Source organism: Neophocaena asiaeorientalis, unplaced genomic scaffold, assembly GCF_003031525.2.
Source record: "Neophocaena asiaeorientalis asiaeorientalis breed wild unplaced genomic scaffold, Neophocaena_asiaeorientalis_V1.1 scaffold971, whole genome shotgun sequence".
NCBI lineage: Eukaryota > Metazoa > Chordata > Mammalia > Artiodactyla > Phocoenidae > Neophocaena > Neophocaena asiaeorientalis.
This window is the reverse complement of record NW_020175214.1, coordinates 340,447-355,017: the sequence shown is the minus strand read 5'-3', so window position 1 is coordinate 355,017 and position 14,571 is coordinate 340,447. Positions and strand designations below refer to the sequence as shown.

At 37.2% G+C, this 14,571-nt stretch overlaps 1 protein-coding gene across 5 annotated transcripts in view; it reads right to left on the bottom strand.

Annotated features, from left to right (window-relative positions):
- The window catches only part of CNST (consortin, connexin sorting protein), a 115,073-nt gene that overhangs the window by 14,719 nt on the left and 85,783 nt on the right, over positions 1 to 14,571 (bottom strand). For all 5 annotated transcript variants that reach the window (XM_024765323.1, XM_024765321.1, XM_024765320.1 and 2 more), the window contains one exon: positions 12,888 to 13,780. In XM_024765323.1, the coding sequence (XP_024621091.1) occupies positions 12,888 to 13,780 (893 nt within the window). The remainder of the gene's footprint in view (positions 1 to 12,887; positions 13,781 to 14,571) is intronic.

Sequence of the window (14,571 nt, the reverse complement as noted above, 5' to 3'; positions counted from 1 at the left end):
AGAAACATGCCAAGACAAATAGTAATCAAACTGACAAAAATTAAAGGCAAAGAAAAAATTGAAAGCAACAAGGGAAAAATGACAAATAACATACAAGGGAACTCCCATAAGATTAACAGCTGATTTCTCAGCAGAAACTCTACAAGCCAGAAGAGAGTGGCATGATATATTTAAAGTGATGAAAGGGAAAACCTACAACCAATATTACTCTACCCGGCAAGGATCTCATTCAGATTCAACTGAGAAATCAAAAGCTTTATAGACAAGCAAAAGCTAATAGAATTCAGCACCACCAAGCCAGCTCTACAACAAATGCTAAAGGAACTTCTCTAAGTGGGAAACACAAGAGAAGAAAAGGACCTACAAAAACAAACCCAAAACAATTAAGAAAATGGGAATAGGAACATACATATTGATAATTACCTTAAATGTAAATGGACTAAATGTTCCCACCCAAAGACACAGACTGGCTGAATGGATACAAAAACAAGACCCATATATATGCTGTCTACAAGAGACCCACTTCAGACCTAGGGACACATACAGACTGAAAGTGAGGGGATGGAAAAAGATATTCCATGTAAATGGAAATCAAAAGAAAGCTGGAGTAGCAATATTCATATCAGATAAAAGAGACTTTAAAATAAAGAATGTTACAAGAGACAAGGAAGGACACTACATAATGATCAAGGGTTCAATCCAAGAAGACGATACAACAATTACAAATATATATGCACCCAACACAGGAGCACCTCAATACATAAGGCAACTGCAAACAGCTATAAAAGAGGAAATCAACAGTAACACAATAATAGTGGGGGACTTTGACACCTCACTTACACCAATGGACAGATCATCCAAACAGAAAATTAACAAGGAAACACAAGCTTTAAATGACACAATAGACCAGATAGATTTAATTGATATTTATAGGACATTCCATCCAAAAACAGCAGATTACACTTTCTTCTCAAAAAATCATATCAAGCATATTTTCTGCCCACAACGCTATGAGATTAGAAACCAATTACAGGGAAAAAACCGTAAAAAACAGAAACACATGGAGGCTAAGCAATACGTTACTAAATAACCAAGAGATCACTGAAGAAATCAAAGAGGAAATCAAAAAATGCCTAGAGACAACGGACAATGCAACACGACAATCCAAAACCTATGGATGCAGCAAAAGCAGTTCTAAGAGGGAAGTTTATAGCAATACAATCCTACCTCAAGAAACAAGAAAAATCTCAAATAAGCAATCTAACCTTACAAACCTAAAGGAACTAGAGAAAGAAGAAGAAACAAAACCCAGTCAGCAGAAGGAAAGAAATAATAAAGATCAGAGCAGAAATAAACGAAACAGGAACAAAGAAAACAATAGCAGAAATCAATAAAACTAAAAGCTGGTTCTTTGAGAAGATAAACAAAATTGATAACCCATTAGCCAGACTCATCAAGATAAACAGGGAGAAGACTCAAATCAATAAAATTAGAAATGAAAAAGAAGTTACAACAGACACTGCAGGAATACAAAGCATCCTAAGAGAGCACTACAAGCAACTCTATGCCAACAAATCGACAACCTGGAAGAAATGGACAAATTCTTAGAGAGGTATAACCTTCCAAGACTGAACCAGGAGGAAATAGAAAATATGAACAGACCAATCACAAGTAATGAAATTGAAACTGTGATTAAAAATTTACAAACAAACAAAACTCCAGGAGCAGATGGCTTCACAGGTGAATTCTATCAAACATTTAGAGAAGAGCTAACACCCAACATTCTCAAACTGTTCCAAAAAATTGCAAAGGAAGGAAAACTCCCAAACTCATTCTATGAGGCCACCATCACCCTGATAGCAAAACCAGACAAAGATACTATGGAAAAAGAAAACTACAGACCAATATCACTGATGAATATAGATGCAAAAATCCTCAACCAAATACTAGCAAACACAATTCAACAATGCATTAAAAGGATCATACACCATGATCAAGTGGGATTTATCCAGGGATGCAAGATTCCTCAATATAAGCAAATCAATCAATGTGACACACCATATTAACAAACTGAAGAATGAAAGCCATATGATCATCTCAACAGATGCAGAAAAAGCTTTTGACAAAATTCAACACCTATTTATGATAAAAACTCTCCAGAAAGGGGGCATGGAGGGAACCTACCTCAATGTAATAAAGGCTATATACGACAACCCCACAGCCAACATCATTCTCAATGGTGAAAAACTGAAAGCATTTCCTGTAAGATCAGGAATAAGACAAGGATGTCCACTCTCACCACTATTATTCAACATAGTTTTGGGAGTCCTAGCCACGGCAATCAGAGAAGAAAAAGAAATAAAAGGAATACAAATTGGAAAAGAAGAAGTAAAACTGTCAGTGTTTGCAGATGACATGACACTGTACATAGAGAATCCTAAAGATGCCAGCAGAAAACTATTAGAGCTAATCAATGAATCTGGTAAAGTTTCAGGATACAAAATTAATGCACCGAAATCTCTTGCATTCCTATACACTAATGATGAGAAATCTGAAAGAGAAATTAATAACAATTAAGAAATTATTAAGAAATTAATAACAAAAGAATAAAATACCTAGGAATAAACCTACTTAGGGAGACAAAAGACCTGTATGCAGAAAACTATATGACACTGATGACAGAAATTAAAGATGATACCAACAGATGGAGAGATATACCATGCTCTTGGATTGGAAGAATCAACATTGTGAAAATGAGTATACTACCCATAGCAATCTACAGATTCAGTGCAATCCCTATCAAATTATCAATGGCATTTTTTACAGAACTAGAACAAACAATCTGAAAATTTGTATGGAGACACGAAAGACCCCCAATAGCCAAAGCAGTCTTGAGGGAAAAAAACGGAGCTGGAGGAATCAGACTCCCTGACTTCAGACTATACTACAAAGCTACAGTAATCAAGACAATACGGTACTGGCACAAAAACAGAAATATAGATCAATGGAACAAGATAGAAAGCACAGAGATAAACCCATGCACCTATGGTCAACTAATCTATGACAAAGGAGGCAAGGAAATACAATGGAGAAAAGACTGTCTCTTCAATAAGTGGTGCTGGGAAAACTGGACAGCTACATGTAAAAGAGTAAAATTAGAACACTCCCTAACACCATACACAAAAATAAACTCAAAATGGATTAGAGACCTAAATGTAAGACCAGACACTATAAAACTCTTAGAGGAAAACATAGGAAGAACACTCTTTGAAATAAATCACAGCAAAATTTTTTTTGATCGACCTCTGGTAGTCCAAATGGGACCCAATGAAACTTAAAAGCGTTTGCACAGCAAAGAAAACCATAAACAAGACGAAAAGGCAACACTCAGAATGGGAGAAAATATTTGCAAACGAATCAATGGACGAAGGATTAATCTCCAAAATATATAAACAGCTCATGCAGCTCAATATTAAAAAAACAAACAACCCAATCCAAAAATGGGCAGAAGACCTAAATAGACATTTCTCCAAAGAAGACATACAGATGGCCAAGGAGCACATGAAAAGCTGCTCAACATCACTAATTATTAGAGAAATGCAAATCAAAACTATAATGAGGTATCACCTCACACCAGTCAGAATGGCCATCATCAAAAAATCTACAAACAATAAATGCTGGAGAGGGTGTGGAGAAAAGGGAACCCTTATGCATTGTTGGTGGGAAGTAAACTGATACAGCCACTATGGAGAACAGAATGGAGGTTCCTTAAAAAACTAAAAATAGAACTACCATATGACCCAGCAATCCCACTACTGGGCATATACCCAGATGAAACCATAATTCAAAAAGACACATGCACTCCAATGTTCACTGAAGCACTGTTTACAAATAGCCAGGTCACAGAAGCAACCTAAATGCCCCTTGACAGACGAATGGATAAGGAAGATTTGGTAAATATATACAATGGAATATTACTCAGCCATGAAAAGGAACGAAATTGGGTCGTTTGTAGAGATGTGGATGGATCTAGAGACTGTCATACAGAGTGAGGTAAGTCAGAAAGGGAAAGACAAATATTGTATATTAACGCAAGTATGTGGAACCTAGAAAAATGATAGAGATGAACCAGTTTGCAGGGCAGAAATTGAGACACAGATGTAGGAGAGAAATGTATGGACACCAAGGTGGGAAGGCGTCGGGGCGTTGGGGGTGGTGGTGTGATGAATTCAGAGATTGGGATTGACATGTATACACCGATGTGTATAAAATGGATGACTAATAAGAACATGCTGTATAAAAAAATAAAATATAAATAAAAAATAAATTAAAAAAGGGATCATGATCTGTGGTGTTTATCCCAGGAACGGAAGGATTCTTCAATATATGCAAATCAATGTGATAAACCATATTAACAAATTGAAGGTGGAATACCATATGATCATCTCAATAGATGCAGAAAAAGCTTCTGACAAAATTCAACACCCATTTATGATAAAAACCCTCCAGAAAGCAGGCATAGAGGGAACTTACCTGAACATAATAAAGGCCATATATGACAAACCCACAGCCAACATTGTTCTCAATGGTGAAAAACTGAAACCATTTCCTCTAAGATCAGGAACGAGACAAGGTTGTCCACTCTCACCACCACTATTCAACATAGTTTTGAAAGTTTTAACCACAGGGATCAGAGAAGAAAAAGAAATAAAAGGAATCCAAATTGCAAAAGAAGTAAAGCTGTCACTGTTTGCAGATGACATGATACTATACATAGAGAGTCCTACATATGCTACCAAAAACTACTAGGACTAATCAATGAATTTGGTAAAGTAGCAGGATACAAAATTAATGCACAGAAATCTCTTGCATTTCTATACACTAATAATGAAAAATCTGAAAGAGAAATTAAGGAAACACTCCCATTTACCATTGCCACAAAAAGATAAAAATCCCTAGGAATAAACCTACCTAAGGAGACAAAAGACCTGTATGCAGAAAACTATAAGATACTGATTAAAGAAATTAAAGATGATACAAAGATGGAGAGACACACCATGTTCCTGGATTGGAAGAATCAACCTTGTGAAAATGATTATACTACCCAAAGCAATTCACAGATTCAATGCAATCCCTATCAAACTACCAGTGTCATTTTTCATAGAACTAGAACAAAAAAATTAACAATTTGTATGGAAACACAAAAGACCCCAAATAGTAAAAGTGATCTTGAGAAAGAAAAATGTAGCTGGAAGAATTAGGCTCCCAGACTTCAGTCCAGACTACAAAGCTACAGTAATCAAGACAGTATGGTACTGGCACAAAAACAGAAATATTAGTGTGAAGCAGCCGCATAGCACAGGGAGATCAGCTCGGTGCTTTGTGACCACCTAGAGGAGTGGGATAGGGAGGGTGGGAGGGAGGGGATATGGGGATATATGTATATGTATAGCTGATTCACTTTGTTATAAAGCAGAAACTAACACACCATTGTAAAGCAATTATACTCTAATAAAGGTGTTAAAGATAAAAAGGAAAAAAGTTTTTTAAAATAAAAATATGAGTTTTATAATGTACCTAAGTCTGTAGATTAGGTACTATCTCATGTTTTTGTAACTAGCTTTTATTTGCCTAAAGGGACAATTTAATAAGTATAAAATAGGAAAAGAAATGGTAAGAATATCAAGATAGCATCCCACTTTTTAAGCCCCAGTAAATCATTTAGATAGGTAGATTCTAAAACAGAATTCCTGATTCTCTTCCTCTCAAAACTTCTCCTTACCACCGTACCTCATATCTAATCCATTAGCAAATCCTTTTAGTTCTTCCTTCAAAAATATATCTTCACCACATCCATCACTACTGAGTCCTTCATTATATGTCATCTGAATAATTGCAATAACTGGATTGGTTGCCTTTCTTTGGCCCCTACCTGCAGTTTGCTAGTCTCCATAGAGCAGGCAGGAAACAAATCAAGTCACATCTTCTGTTCAAAATCCATTTCAAACTTCTAGCACCATTTAAATTGCATTCCAGTTCCTTACCCTGGTCTATGAGGCCCTACAGGAACGAGCTCCAGCTTGCCTTCTCCACCTGGACTTCCGACTGTCCTTCTCCTGTCCACTGTGCTCCAGATGTGCTGGCCCTCCTATTGCCTTCCCCTACACCCTGGTTAATAGAGCCTGTTCCTCCATCCTGCCCACCACTTCAGTCTCTCTACACCCCTCCACCTGCTGAGATTTCTTCAGAGCCACTACCAATATGTGAAACCGTACTGTTTGTTTTTATGTGAACTCATTTATTATGTGTCTCTCCCTCTGAAGAGTAAGTGTGACGAGAGCAGGTACTTGATCTGTGTTCACGGGTGCCTTCTTAGTTTCTGCAATACAGTAGGTGCTCAAGAAATGTGCCAGAGCAAATGAATATATAGATGAGCAATTTATATAAAGACAGCACCTAGCCTATACTTATTTGAATAACATAGCTATTTCCCTTAAAATAATCAAATCTGTCCTTAAAGGTAATTTATGTTTCTAAGTGAACTAGGTCAAAAAAAAAGAAAAAGAAAAAAGGGGGAGGCAAGGAGGAAGGCTTACTGTGTATAGGTGGCTGTGTTGGCTCTGTAGAGAATACAAGAAGGTATTCAACAAGATCCCTGCGTTTAAGGAGTCTGCAATTTAGTGTCCAATGCAATGTGCCCACGCATGCGTGTGTCCTATAATAACAAGGGAATATTAGAGGTAGACAGGACTTTATGAGGAATGGTGCTCAAGCCCGCCCCCCTCATTATGGACTTCAGTGATCAAGAAATAATGGCAGGGGGCTTCCCTGGTGGCGCAGTGGTTGAGAGTCCGCCTGCCGATGCAGGGGACGCGGGTTCGTGCCCCGGTCGGGAAAGATCCCACGTGCCGCGGAGCGGCTGGGCCCGTGAGCCATGGCCACTGAGCCTGCGCGTCCGGAGCCTGTGCTCCGGAACGGGAGAGGCCGCAACTGTTAGAGGCCCGCGTACCGCAAAAAAAAAAAGAAATAACGGCAGCAGCTAGCATTTATTGAGTACGGACCATGGCAGGCACTGTGCCTTGCACTCTATGTGCTAAAAAGTCACGAACTAGATCTTGAGGGTTAAGAAGAAATAATATGTGGAAAAGAGTTCATCACCTGTGACAGAAGGTAAAGATCAGAGGTGACAATATGTGAGGTGTATCCGGAAGGCAGCAGGGAGGCCAGGCTGACCACAGTATAGGTTAAGAACAAAGGAACGGCAGGAGATGGTGTTGGAAAGGTAAAGTGGGCCAGGTTACCAACCGTCCTGAATAACAAGCCACTTAGTACAGCCTTCATCCTGGAGCCAAATGGAGTCGTGGGAAGAGACTGACAAGCAAAAATTATTTTATAGCAGAGGTTTAAATTAACAGTCTATGTGTTAGACCCAGACCCTCAGGTGTGTTTGGTTTCATCTACAGTATTTCAAAAAGCTATTCAGCCTTCTAGACAAGGCATGGGAACATTCTATTCTCCCTATCACCTACAACTAAATCATTTCATCTACTACTACTATTGTCTGACTGGCCCCTTTGGGTATCAGTTTGAGACCCTAAGTTTATACAGTGCTAATGTAAGACCATTTGGAGAGGAAAATGAGGAATGGGGAAACTTATTAAGTAGCTATTGCAAAAGCCCAGGAAGAGGCAGTAAAGATATAAATTGAAAGAATGATTTAAATGGAAAGAAAAGGAGCTGGGTGCAAGAGACATGACAAATAAGAGAAGCATTCATCAATTAGAAAATTTAGAGGGCAGGATGAAAAAGAAAGGCAAAGACGAGACCATCTGGCACAAAGAAAAGATAGGTAATCCCTGGATAATCCTTTGGGGTTCATTTAGACACTTACATAACTCCTGGGTCAAACATTTTCCATGAACCTTCTTATGTTATTGGAAGACTGTATTTCCTCTTTTGTGAGGAAGCTGGACTTCCCCTGCTCCCCTTAAAAGAGCCATTCAAGAACACCATGATTGCTGTTTCTAAGACCCTCCTTTGTCTAAGATCCAAAGACCAGCTAACTATATGATTTCATAAAATCCTACTGCTTAGTCCCAGCCTCCCATCTTAACTTGGTAAGAGAATCCCACAGTGGCTAGTCTTAATGTAACTTAAATTTCCTGATCTTGGCCAAGAGACAAAGATGAATATTGCACAGAAGTCACTTAGATTAGACAGCTTCTCTGAAGACAAACTCAAAACCAATTTTGGGCTCTCATCTTTCTCTCCAACAGAAAGTTCTAGGTTATGTCCTCCCCTATTTTGTTTCTTGTGAGACAGGTAGACCTGAAGATATCTAAGTAAATGTTGCCAATAAAGATAGAGGGGGTAGGGAACATATTTTGCGCCTCTTTCAGATTGAAAGCTTTTTAAAGACCCAAGCAGTAGTAAAGTGGCTTCTTCTCCAGCTATCACATTAGGATATTATTTCTAAAAACAAAAATTCCTTGAATCTGAAGCATTTAAAATAGTTTTCTGAACATATGACATCTCTGCAAACAGATCACACACACATATGTTAAATGAAGAAAAATGAATGGTTTATTTCCATATGGCACATCATGTTGCTAAAATCTGCTCATAAAAGGACCTCAGAATTACATACTATGACTGTTTTCAATGTGAATAGATTACTTTTTGTAAAATTTACCCAATACTTGACGTGTTACTTATTTAGAAAACAAAACAACTCCTTCACCCCCACACATGTAACAAACAGCCTACTGTACGCTGAGTGGACTTTTATTAGCAATATGAGGTTGGATCCTAATGCCAACTTGAACTTGTATAACATATTTCCTCTCTAAGATTTTGATGCTAGGAACAGCTAAAGAGTTTAAAGGGAAGACAATGTAACCCTCCCAGGTTCCAGAACACAGCAAGTCAATGATTAATTAGCATTACTAGGTTCCTGGGTAAAAGGAGTTTGGATTCTGACATTAAAATAATGTCAGGGGCTTCCCTGGTGGCGCATTGGTTGAGAGTTTGCCTGCCGATGCCGGGGACACGAGTTCGTGCCCCGGTCCAGGAGGATCCCATGTGCCGCAGAGCGGCTGGGCCCGTGAGCCATGGCCGCTGAGCCTGCGCATCTGGAGCCTGTGCTCCAAAAAATGAGAGGCCACAACAGTGAGAGGCCCCTGTACCGCAAAAAATAAAATTAAAAAAAAATAATGTCAGTATATTATGGGTTTTGGGATAAAATTTCATCTTTTTCTAAAAACTGGGATACTCAAATTCAGCAAACAGGTAACACTTGCCACCAGACAACTGTTAGACTGAGGTTTCATACATACAGCATCCTTCTCTGAATTTTTAATCACTGCAACTGTAATATCATGGCACTCACACAGAAGTTACTCATATAAAAATTACTTAATGAGGGGATAAATAAGTGAATCTCTCTAACTTGCTGACACTCTACATGTGATAAACTTTTTTTCTTAAAAAATCTATGAAATGGGGACTTCCCTGGTGGCACACTGGGTAAGAATCCGCCTGCCAATGCAGGGGACACGGGTTCGAGCCCTGGTCCGGGAAGATCCCACATGCCGTGGAGCAACTAAGCCCATGCCCACAACTACTGAGCCTGTGTGCTGCAACTACTGAAGCCCACGCTCCTAGAGCCCACGCTCCGCAACAAGAGAAGCCACCGCAGTGAGAAGCCCACGCACTGCAACTAGAGAAGCCTGTGCACAGCAACAAAGACCCAACCCAGCCATAAACAAATAAATAAAATATTAAAAAAACAAAAATCTATGAAATAAGCATAAATGTTTTTGATGCTTTTTTAAAACAGTAGAGATTATACTTTTGATGACAGTATGTCACCTTTTTTACATAAGAAAAAACACCAATGCTTCAGATATTAAGCTATCGTTTTACTTAGCAAAATTACTCTGGTTTTGGAAAAGCTTCCCAAACCTAGAAAAGTTTCATTTATACGTCTTTTTTTTTTTTGGCCGTGTCATGCAGCATGTGGGATCTTAGTTCCCCGACTAGGGGTCAAATCCATGCCCCCTGAAGTGGAAGCCCAGAGTTTTAACCACTGGACTACCAGGGACGTCCCCCACATGTCTCTATATTAATGAATTAAATTAGTGTACATGTTTTCAGTTCTCTATGAGATTTTATACAAAAACTTCACTTTATGTGATGAAACTAATTGTTTAAGAAAAAACACAACAGACACTTCCACCGTGCTGGTAATGGTTATCAAGGCCAAGTTCCACTGAAGCCAGAGCTGAGCAATGCAGAAATGACAGGAAAATGAAAGCAGAGATACAAGAAAAAAGGGGAAAAATGGCAATGAGAGAACATACTATTATATTCTACGATAAACACAGTGGTAGAAAGAGTGAAAAGCAGTAAGGAAATCTGTAAGGGGCAGAGTCACTCACAGGAAGAAATGATAGATTTGGGAGAGAAGGACTCACAGGATAGCACAGTGATGTGGAGAAAAGCAGGCTCACAAGCCTCAGTGGTTCCTGAGGGCAGGAAAAATATTATTCGTGAACATTATTTAGTTACTAAGAAATTATGTTCTGTATCCTATATTCACAAAAGTATACACAAATGTGGCAGCAGAGTCCCCAAATGCCAAGAACTTCATCTGATTCCTCACTTATCCTCAGCACCTGACACATGAAGAGATCCCTAATACAATTACATTGAGAGCATGAAATAAACAGTGTTTGGATTAAAAAGAAGTTTGTACTTATAAGCAAACCCACTATTACCTGGACATTTTACTTAGCTCAAAAACTTCATTCTTAGGGTACTAAGGAAGTAGTAAGCATAGTGATTTCCAGTTTTGAAATTTTAAAAACTTTTCCTGACACAGGCAGATTTTATTAAAGGTATATTTTTCAGAACAGAGAAGGAAGTATTCAGAAACAATCTGTTTAGCATTATCATAGGAAAGTAAACTAGTTTTGTTAGTCATATGTAGCTTTGGGGTTTTTTTAAACAGTATAACTTAACAGACCAATAGATTTTTAGGAAAGGGGACCATCATGTATAAAAAGTAACTTCACAGGAAAGACAACTTTAAAATGTTCATACATATAATTTCCACCTCTAGCTAGGTGTTATCTACAGGAAAAACCGACATTACGAGTTTGAGGAAGGACTATTCTATTTAGTTGTAGTACAATGTTAATTTAACAGTAATTCTACACCACAAATGTCCTTTAAGGCAGGGAGACTCAACAGGAGTACTCTGGTCCTTCTTCACAGTTTATACTTAAAAAAGTAAAATTAGACCATACATAAGGTCAGCTTGATTCAACTTGAAAATAAGCAGTCAGATAGTGGTAACTTTTTGTTATTACAGCTAGATTTGAATATGGTTGTGACTTCTGCCTTGATAATTCCCTGTACCAGAGGTCTGATGAAAATAAAAAAGAGAAGGTCCAGTGTTATACTATTAGCTGTATTAAAAAAAAATTTTTTTACTATTCTTAAAAATTATGGTTTAAAAATATGTATATATATATAAAACAGAAAACTGTCATTTAAACCATTTTTAGGTGTACTATTCAGTGGCGTTAATTACATTCATAATGTTGTATAACCACCACCAAAACTACTTCTAAAAGTTTCATCACCCCAAACAGAAACTCTGTACTCATTAAGCACTACTAAATAATTTTAAGAAAAAATTAAGAAAAGTCAGTTTATGGAGGATTGACTATAAATGGCAATAAAAAGATCTAGTTAAACAAAAGAATGACTATTTTATCTATTTTTGTCAAGAAAAAAATTCAGAATAAAAATCATAGTTGATGGAGAATTGACTATAAATATCAATAAAGGAAGCTAGTCATATAACAGTAATCATCTTAGAAAGCTTCCACAGGGTTCCATTTTCATATGTATTCTGTTGTTTTTTTTGTCTTTGTTACATTTCCATTTTCTACTTGATGGGTTTTTTTTTCCAGTGATAATGCAGAATTAGAAATGGACATAAATTAAATTAAAAGCTTATTTGGAAAATAATATAAGATGAAGAAGAAAAGTAATTAGCAACCTAATTCTCAGAGAAGTAAACAGAATTAGAGAGTTAGATAGTAACTCCATAAGGCTGATAACTGGTGGAGTCAGTATTTGAACTAAGGCTCTCCAGACTCTGCTCCTTCCACTATGTCAGGCTGCCTTTCTGAGGCGCTATAGTTTTGGTATGGCTTTATTTTTCCCCCCCGAACTTTAAAAAATTGTATTATCAAACAAAGGAGGATGGTCATCTTGATATTCTCTCCTGCCCCCTTTTTTGGATTTTGACTAGCTTAATTACTGTTTAGAGAAACTTTAAAACTTTGAATTATTTGTAGTATTTGACTTAGTCAAGCAGTAAGTATTAAGTTTGTTCAAACCTAGAGCTTATAAATCCATTCAGTATCTCCTACTCTTATTGTATTTTAAAATGTTTCCTTCATTCTATTATACTGTTTTAAAGAATTTTAAAATACTTAATAATAAGAAGAAACAGTGAGTATATATTTTATCTTCTAGATGTATGAGAAGAAAAATAAGATTTCCTTACAAGAATGTAACTAATCTTATTTTGTTAATAATTCCCAGGACTGCCAAATAAAAATCATAAGAATATGAAAAATGAGGTACATAATGCTTACTATACTAGAGGCATGCAATATAATTTTTGAGGTATAAACATCATGATTATACATAATGATTAAAAATTTATGTTAACTAAATTTCCCCCTCATGTTTGAGGCCAGGGAAAATTTATAAAAACAAGGCAATATTTAGCATATATGTGCTTTCAAATTTCATCTTTTTAATCGTATTTTATATTAAATCATATTTATATTAAATCTCAAATTTACCTCTGCAATCTCTATCCTTTTTGCAAGATCATCGAGAGAAAGACAGCTTTCATCAGAAGGCAGGTTCTCCTGTAGACTATAGGATTCTTCTTCAGGAGAAAGATCTTGAAGGAGATCAGGGTCTTCCTCTTGGTTATCTTCATATGAAAGGGAATCTTCAGTATCTTTTAAGCATTCTTCTAAAAGGCTGTTCAAATAGTCTTCTGTTTCCTTACTGACTTGTTCGTGTTTATCTCCCTGCTCCTCTGGGGCCATATACACTTCTGGAAGCACTGTTCTTAAATCAGATACTTGATTATTTTCACAAAGTACACTCTCAGAGCCCTCTGAGTCAGTCTGCCCCTGTGGTGATTTTCCATCACTGTCTGTAAGATCAGGTTGCTGCAGCTCATTTAATTCATTGTTCTCAAGTTGGTCTGTGGGCAACGCCTCAGAAGCATCCTCAAGTAGCAACTGGAGTTCCTTTCTTTGCGTCTGTGAGTATTTACCCTCAGAAATCAATGCAGGAGGTATATGGTCAGAGCCTGGTAAAATCAATGGCTCTATCACTGACTCGCTGGAAACCTTAGGGTCTTTAGCAATGCCCTCTATTTCGGCCACATCTTGGCTGGTCTCTGACTGAGTCAGCTGCAAGCGGCTGTCATCCTCACAAGCATTCCCTGAAGAGAGTAGCCCAGACCTGCTCCCTGCCGACTCCAAGGGCAGGGCGTGGAGCTCCAGTGTGGCTTCAGCGCGGCAGAGCGGCTCCTCCGTGTGGCCCTTCCCTGCAGTTACCGGAAGGCTCAGGGGATCTGCCTGCCTGTCCATCTGATTACACCAGGGACTGCTCTCGCAGGTCTCTCTTTTATGTTGGCTTTCTTTTCCTGATTCCATGCCAAGACAAGTTTCACTCTCTGAAAATGAAGGAAAGCAAGCTGTTTTAAGATTCAAAACAACTTTGTACAGGAGGGAAGAGAAAGGACATGAATAAAATGTGGGACACAACGATATTCTAAACCTCTGAAATGGAAATTCTACCTGATGGATAATAGTGTCTTTAGGTAGAGGAAACATCCTAAACATTTAGTAAGTAATCCTTTAGATATGAAAATTAACAGATTATTCAAAAACATGTTAAAATATGAATATATAATTTAGTCTTCATTATAATTGAAAAAGTCATTTTTTTCAAAGGTTTAGAAGATATTCTTCTGAGCTTTATTGGCTGTGTATATTTAAATGAATATTTTAAAGTGTAGAAAAATTATTTTCAGTGTATTTAAGACATGGTATATTAAATAAATATTTTTACATGATGAACCATAGTAATACATAATTTAAAGTGTAAGAAAAACAATACTGGTTCTGATCTATTAAGACTAAACTAAGGAACATAAGTCTGTTCTGTTCAAATTTATTTAAGCATAATATCCTTAATAATAACATCCTTAATTAATGTGTTGGAAAATTACTTTAACTTCTTAAAGGGAGGCAGTCAAAGGTAGTGGCATAAGTCTTGGTACCAGGCAGAAATGGTTTTGGAATTTTAATATTTCTTTCAATTTCTATTTTAAATAAAACAATTTAAAATACTTTTCTTCCACTTTAAAACTAAACCATTAAAAACTTTCACAAAATATATACTGAATGCATAAACTAGTAGATAAGAGAGAAGCTTGCCCATGATTGAGTTTTTGGTCGATTA